Here is an 8,477-nt window from a genome sequence, read left to right on the forward strand (position 1 = left end):
AAAAAAAACCCTTTCAGTTAAAAAATTTATTAAAAAATACTTCAACCTCTAATTTCACTGATACAGTTCTATTTTCTTCCTTCGACATGGTGCAGCCAGAGAACCTTCTGTATTATAGCATGGATGAAGACTCCAACATCATGATCAGTGACTTTGGACTGTCAAAAATTGAGGACTCTGGAACTGTGATGTCAACTGCCTGTGGAACACCTGGATATGTGGGTATGATAAAGAGCTCTCTGTCTCTCTCAGCTTGATTCAGAATACTCAGTCATCAAGAGGATTTGAGTGATACTGTTAGTGCTACAGAAGTGCTCTTTATGCCCCCAGCTTTTTGCTGCTAGTCTGCAGAATTGAAAATGATTATGCTTCGAATATTGACAGCAGTAAAGCATCTGGCACTCATTGCTTTCTCTCTTTCTTTTTCCTTTCATCAGCTCCTGAGGTTCTGGCTCAGAAACCCTACAGCAAAGCAGTGGACTGCTGGTCCATAGGGGTTATTTCTTACATTTTGTGAGTGGATGTCTTTATGTGTCCAAACCATATATATTTAATTCTATGTTTACATAACATTAAGTTAAATATGCATTACTGCTTATATCTTTCTAATGTCTAGTAGACATTACATACAGTAGCTTCTTAAACTATTCAGACCACTTTATCTTTCACACACATATTTGTATATTATTGTATATATAGTTCATATACCTCCAGGATTAAATCATGTTTTAGGCAAGAATACGAAATAATTTCTAAAGATTTATATTTTCCAAGGATCATTGTGAAGTTTAGAACCACCAGGACTTCTCAGTATAGTTGGCCATCTGTCTAAAGTAGAAAAGCCTTAGTCAGGTAGGTTACCAAGAGCCACTGTCCACTCATAGCTAAGAAGTCATCCACCAAGAAGGACAACCATCTCATAAATACTTTATCCATCAGGTCTTTATGGTAGACCTGTAAAAACAGGTACAGCTCATCAACTGCTCCCATCCATGTAGTAAAGCTTAGTGGTGGCAGCCTATGAAGTGCTTATCAGAGGTTGAGACAGGGAAGATGGTCTAAATTGATGGAAGGTATAATGTAGCCAGAAATAGGAGTGCAGACAAACTGTCTGAATGGTCAGCAGTAGCACAGCTAATGCCCAGACCATTCAGACAAACTGTCTGAATGGTCAGCAGTAGCACAGCTAATGCCCAGACCCGAACTCCATAGAACAGAGAGACCTGTGGAGAGACCTAACGATGAAAGATGGTGGCACCTGGAAAGGGCAGTTTACAGGTGCTCTCCATCTAATCTGACTCAGTTTAAGAGGCTCTGCCCAAATCAAGGTTTGCAAAACATATAGAAACTTACCCAAGAAGACTTGAAGATATAACGCTGTAACATATGTCTTTACGAAAACACATTTACTCATAATACTTATCTAAATGAGAATTTTTAGATTTGAATTTGTGATAAGTTTGAAAAAAAAGTTCTCATTGTCATTCTTGGTTGTAGACAGATGGGCAATAATTGTGAATTGAATAATTTTTTAATGAGATCAATAATGTTTTAAAAAATGGCCTTAATAATTTTCTTTCCCAAGCCATTGTAAGTCTTGGTAATGAATTTAAAGTTAAATAAATATTGCTGTACCTATACACAACCATACATGTGTACACTATGAATACAATCCAGTAAAAAGTACTTTACAAAAAATGTTCCTCAAAAGTCTACAAGGGTACACTAGGCTGTACAAAAATCTATTACTTATCACACAAAGCATTTTTCAGGTTATGCGGATATCCACCATTTTATGATGAAAATGACGCGAAACTGTTTGAGCAAATACTGAAGGCTGAGTATGAGTTTGATTCTCCATACTGGGACGATATATCAGACTCAGGTGAGTCTCCTGTTTTTTACTTTTGTAGCATTCATAGTGATTTCAAGCAATGTGCTTACTACCTACTGCAGTGTATGACATTTTCTATGTCAAAGTTGTATCTTCATCTTTCAGCTAAAGATTTCATATTCCATCTAATGGAGAAAGATCCAGATCTAAGATATACGTGTGAACAAGCCTTACAGCATCCATGGTAGGACATCTAACTTTTTTTTTCACCTAACATTTCACAGTGCTTCTAAGAGTTTGGTCTCTACATGTTAAACACATTCTATATAATAATCAGTCTCATCTGCTTCCTTCTTTCTATCTGTTTATGTTTTGAAGGATCTCGGGAGACACGGCTCTTGACAAAAACATCCATGAATCTGTCAGCGCTCAGATTAAAAAGAACTTTGCCAAGAGTAAATGGAAGGTGAATGAATATTTACATGGTTTTAGAAGATTTTTTTCTTGACTTTCCAGTTAAAGTTGCACTAACATAGGCTGACACAGTCGCTGTAGTAATCTACTGGAATCTGTGATGTCTATAATTTTACTACAACAATACATATATTACAACTGGTATTACCATTGTAAAAAGATTACCTTCATCAAATGGTGGACTGAGGTCTGGATGTAGACCCAACGATGTATTTCACTGAACCATGTACTTGAATGAATACCGTAGTAGAACCAGACAATATATGAAAATTCTGAAAATAGTGACTTGTGTTGTTTAAACATAAAACTTTGCAGCTTTTGTAGCAGATTCTCAGTTTTGGGTTATCAACATGGATTTATCTAAATGAATTCCCTGAAGGAAGCTCACTTCAATAGAATGGACAGAGAAGAACGCATTTATTGCTCCTGTTTCAAGTTAAAAACAGATGTCTCATCTGTGCACAAGGATAATTAGCCATAGAAGCTGCCTGGTTTCATACAGATTGTCGGACATGACGCTTGCGGGATAAAGAAAATGAATATTAATTAACTTGTAATGTAAAGGTTGCTTTCATTCATTCATTCATTCATTCATTCATTCATTTATTCATTCATTCATCTTTAGCTTTAACTAAAGCTTTAACTGTCTTATCCTGGTCAGATTTACTATGCATAGCATTACTAATTTATTTATATTTAAAGAAATTGAATTATGTTTCTTTTATTACATTTCTATTACAATTAGCAGTCAATAATAACAGTACAAGTGGGATGGTTTGGATAATGTATGTGAGTAGAATTAGAAAACTCTATACCCCTGTACACTCTATAACCCAGGCAGTGTTAAAGCACTAAAGATAACTGGTGTCATCTTTCGGTCTGGTAGTTTTATATCCAGAACATGATTCAGACAAGTTTAAACTAGACCTTTTTAAATTTTAGTTGACAATGCCTGATGCTGTTAGCTGTGTATTTCTGACTGGCACAGTAGTGACCACAAGAGTGTGAGTAAATCTCAGCCAAGCATACAAGCTGTATATGTGTAAAGCTGTATAAAGTAATTTTTTTCTTACTTATAACTTGCTTTGATTAAATATGGCTGAAAATTAACACATGTGAATACAATACATGTACATAAGTGGAGTATGTGATACAATCATGACTAAAAAAATCAGTCACACAATTCAGTGCTAGTATTTAAAGGCTACTAACAGATTTAGGTGATTATTTCTGATCCCTGTCATCTTGTGCTGGTGTGTTTCCAGCAAGCCTTCAATGCAACAGCCGTGGTGAGGCACATGAGGAGGTTACAGCTGGGCACCAGCCTGGAGGGCTGTAGTCAAATCACCACCACCAGCCCCTGCCACAGACATCTGCTTCTGCCTGCTAAAGAGCACAACCCAGAAGAAGATGAGGAAAACGATGAGGATGAGAATGGTAAGATATAGCATCATTTATGCAGCAGGTTAAGCAAGAGATCTGGTCATCTATACCTAATTATACCTTATCACTTTGAGTAATTTGTTGTTGAAAGTGGTGTAATTAAAACCGAACCGATTCAGGACCGAAGACTATAAGAACTTGAGAATTTCCGTTGATCATTTAACATCTGAAAACACAATGTTGTGGAGTTTAACTGTTTAGTAGAGATTAAAGAGAAGTTCCAGCAATTTTTGTTTTAATCCCATGCTCCTGTGTTTAATCGAGATTTTTCACAGCTCAAATACACAACAGGAAAATAAGTGTGTAAATACATCTAATCATGAATAAACAAGAATAGTGTTATATGGTACATGTAGCACTATTTCCAAGGTAGATCTTCTTATTGAGATAGCACCTAAATGAAGTTTGTGACCAGAGATGAAATACATGAAGATTGTAGAAACATCCCATCAGATATTTTGTTACACCTTGTAGCGTTGTTACCAAAAGGGTATCACAATAAAAAATAAACTCCTGTTACCGAGAAACAGGGCAACAAACATTTTTCTGCAGCAAAGACTATAATATTTAATGTAATACATTAAAATAAACAATTGCCTTTCACCAAAATCAACTTCTTGTTTGCGAAATAGAGAAAGCAGAGATTGTCCTGCTGATTGTCTGGAAAAGCGGCCCTGGACCCCACTATCCTTCTCCCCACCCCTAAATTCATTAACTAGGGCAGGGGCGACTATTTCCTGCAACCCAACTGGAATAAAAATACTGTTGAATAATGAGTATTTGATGGTGCTATGCAGAAAGTATCTCTCCTTTAGGGGGCTTCTTTCTTGCTTTTCTCCTCTTGTAATATCATCCACCAACTCTTGAACATACTCTGACTCATTGGTCAGCAGTGACAGCAGTTTTCTGTAACCTTTTTTAATTTTCTTCTTCTTTTTTCTTCTTTTTTTTTAAATTTAGCTCCAGTTAAGAACAAATTCAAGTTACAAAGACTCATACTGCAGTAACCTTTCTGAATTTATTCTACATTCTTACAACAACCAATAGCTTAGAAACTCAATTTATTTAGTGTGAAATGTCCCTGTAACCAAAAACTCTGTACTGAAAGATATGCACAAGGATTGCCTTTGTGCAGCTTGTTTCCTCCTGATGGTAGAAATTTATTAGCAGCAATTCCACTTAGAGCTTACAGCTATGAAATGTCTAATATCTACAAATCATGATACAAATCACAATCAGTTCAAGTCAAGATATCATTACTTTCCACATTAAATATAGTAAAATCGATATTTTGCTTAATCTGAAATCACAACTGAAGTTCAGTTTGTTTGTGCAAAAAAAAAATAAAATAAAATTGTCTTTGTCTTGTCTTTGATTTTATACCGTCATCTCTGACTAGGTTCTCTGGATATTGATGGTCGACGCAACAGTGCTGATCAGGACAGTGTAAGAAGCTGTGCATACTGCTGTAGACCAACCAGCAGGGTCTGAGACATACCAACTAGCGTACAGAACCTAGAGAAGGCCCTCAGATCTCATTACACACATATGCCTATCACCACCAGTCTGGTACTGAACACAGAGCTTAATTAAAAGTGTCCACCTGAGGGAGCTAGTGCAATGAAGAAGACAGCAAGTGTGACTTTGGGAGGAATGAACATGCCAACCCAAGCTTTCATTTAACTGTGGTTCCTTTATAACACTCACTTAAGTTTTGTCTTTTTTATGTTTTTTATCCCAACCAAAGAATCATAATTGTGTTCTACTGAGCCTGGAAAAATTATTTTCCAAGTATATTCTCTGAAAGCAGTTTAAGATGCTTGGGTATCAAATATTTATGAATTTAAATGTTGCAGTCTGTTTTGGTCCTGGAAACAGAGATTAAAATTCTGATGAAACATAATATTCACTTTGGCCTCACTTTAAAATCCCCTGCCTTAATCCATGGTGTATTTACTTGCTGAATAGTTTTTGCACTGTTCACATCTCTGACCCTGTATTCTGTGTCAGACTGGTTTAACACCGGCTGGTGATCCACAGCTTTAAGCTAGAGCTCCCACATGTGTTTCTGGGACTAGGCTTTCCTTAGGCTGCTTTCACACTAGGCATTTTTCACCCAAATCACCAGAAGCCAGGCCAAATGGCCCTATATTTGAAAAAATAAAATGTCATTATTTATTTATCCTGTCACAATAAAGTGTTTCCACAAGTAAAATCCAAAACTAAAACAAACAAAACCCTTCCTAAGTTTTCAGAAAAGTGCAGAGTGACATCAGGCACATTTTAATATTCTGAACTATTAGCAGACAGCTAATGGGGGACTGTTATCTAGAAAATTAAACATGGAGAAAATGAATGATTGAATATTCATCACTCATATTCAGTAACCATTTTATCCTACTGCATGGTGGATCCCAAGCCTTTTGTGGTACAAGCTGTGGACATACCCTGGAATCATCTAACACGTACACACCTACAGGCATTTTAGTGTAACCAGTTGACTGATATGCATTTTTTGGTTTGCACCTGGGATTGAACCTGGGAGCCCTGGAACTGTGAAGCAACTGTACCCATGTTGACACCCAAGAGTGACTATGAAATGCTTAAGGATGCACTATATCATCAAAAATACATCACACTCATATGTGTGCCTTCCTCAAACTGTTACCACAAATTTCGAAAGAGAATATTGCCTGTGAACTTCTCTGTTTAAATTAAGGAGCTCAAACCTGTTTCAGCATGATGGTGTGAAAAACACGGACCATGAAGATGTGGTTTGCCAAGGCTGGAGTGGAAGAACTCGAGTGTCCTGTACAGAGCCCTGACCTCAACCACCATAACATCATTGGGAATTCTGGCTGGTATTCTCACCTGACATGAGTGCCTGACCTCACTAATGCTCTTGTGGATGAATGATCAAATCCCCACACCCACAATCCAAAGTCCAGTGTAAAAAGAATGGTTATTATAACAGCAAAAACAGGGACTTAATCTGGAATGGATGTTCAACAAGCACATATGACCACGCCGTGCATGTTTAATCTAAAAAAAAAATAATGTCAGTATTTACATATTGCAGTGTAACCTCAAGCTAACAAGCTTTGTTGATTTTGCAGCATTCATTGCTATTTGATATCACAGACTGGTCCTTGAATATAGTTATCTGAATGCTGTCTAGTTACACAAGTACTGTTTCACAAGCCAAAGCTCAGGCAAGTTGCCTCCTCTTGATGATAGTTAGAACATGTTTCAGTCTTTATTGTCATTATTAACAATACTGTTGGCGAGTGAACCTGTACTTACAGTGTGCATGTCATGTGAGTTAGCTTTTCTTTTCATATCAGCAAAGAAGGTGCTTCAACCAGTGCTCTCTATAGAAAAAAAGTCTAGTGTGGAAGCAGCCTTATTCCAAAGTCAAAGAAGAACTGAATGAGTGTCCTTTTGTTAAGAGTTCAAACTGAGATCCCTGTAGTACATCCTCACACAACACCATGTGTGAACTAAGAGATTTACATATTGGATATTATATTTACTTACAAAGATATAGTACAAAGACACTATTATTGCTCCCTGACATAGTCTTTCTGTGAGAATGAAAGGTGGAGAGCACATTGTGTCTGCAATGTAATTTCCTATATATTTTGAAGTGCTCTACAGAGCAGTTGTGAGCATTGGTGAAGTATTGAAGGGTTTAACTGGCCTTGATGTTGTGCAGGGATTTCAGGGTTGAGTCACTGACCATAATCTTTACTGTGCTCCTTAAATGATGATGTTTAACGTTTGCATGACCTCGTAAATGTTTACATAAGCGATGACAAACAATATATTATTATTATTATTATTATTATTATTATTATTATTATTATTATTATTATTATTATTATTATTATTATTATCTATATGCTAATGTAACAAGACATTAAAGCCTTTATTGTATGATGTTGAAAACACAAAGTATTTTGGCAGTAATGGAGGGCCAATTTTTATTTCATGCCTTCTGATTTTTTTTTTGTTCCCCTCAGTACTTGGACTATTGTTTGTATACTGTTGACAGATGTTTTTAGTGCTGAATGATATGACGGCCTCAATTGTTCCCTCTGGCCACATAAAATAAGCTCAAAATTATTAAATATTAACAGTGCTCCCACAGTTTGAAGTCTAGTCTATAAGGGAAAGCAAATGTCTATAATACCATAATCATTGAACCATTAAGACACTACATAAATGAATTATAATACATAGCATTAGTAAGCACAGAATTTTACCATTTGATGTATGGAGAAACCCAGGGCAGAATTATGTATTAGAAATAAGAAAAAAACAGCACACTTTTATTGGTCATGAAGTTATGTATTAATTTCATGACATTATGTAGTAAACTACAGATCAGTTATACTCAAACAAGTCTAATTATTACTGATTTGATGTATTCCCTTTTTAAGATTTTGATTACATTCTGTTGCACTGGGCAATTTTAAAATAAAAAAAGCAAATGTCCATTTATTACAATTTAAGCTTTGGAAGATTGTAAAACATCTTGTTTGCGTAAAAGCTGATTTGAGCTTACAATATGTGGATGCAATGCATCATGATATATTGATGGATTAACAAAAAGTTAAAGATTTGTATCCTTGTGGATCTTGTAGCAGGTTCTGAAATAAACCCTCTTGTCTATGCATTGTGTACTCTGTAAACTTTAAATGTACAGTGCGAATAAAGTTCACAT

General features: G+C 36.0%; 1 protein-coding gene across 1 annotated transcript in view; it reads left to right on the forward strand.

Annotated features, from left to right (window-relative positions):
* camk1a (calcium/calmodulin-dependent protein kinase Ia) overlaps positions 1-8,408 on the forward strand; it is a 19,561-nt gene extending 11,153 nt beyond the window's left edge. Inside the window, exons 6-12 of the mRNA XM_060867112.1 lie at positions 96-222; positions 438-513; positions 1,773-1,885; positions 2,000-2,078; positions 2,213-2,300; positions 3,574-3,745; positions 5,151-8,408. Of these exons, the coding sequence (XP_060723095.1) occupies positions 96-222; positions 438-513; positions 1,773-1,885; positions 2,000-2,078; positions 2,213-2,300; positions 3,574-3,745; positions 5,151-5,242 (747 nt within the window). The 3' untranslated portion in view covers positions 5,243-8,408. The remainder of the gene's footprint in view (positions 1-95; positions 223-437; positions 514-1,772; positions 1,886-1,999; positions 2,079-2,212; positions 2,301-3,573; positions 3,746-5,150) is intronic.
* The last annotated feature ends 69 nt before the right edge of the window (positions 8,409-8,477 follow it).

The sequence above is a fragment of the Tachysurus vachellii genome, chromosome 4 (genome assembly GCF_030014155.1).
Source record: "Tachysurus vachellii isolate PV-2020 chromosome 4, HZAU_Pvac_v1, whole genome shotgun sequence".
Classification (NCBI taxonomy): Eukaryota; Metazoa; Chordata; class Actinopteri; order Siluriformes; family Bagridae; genus Tachysurus; species Tachysurus vachellii.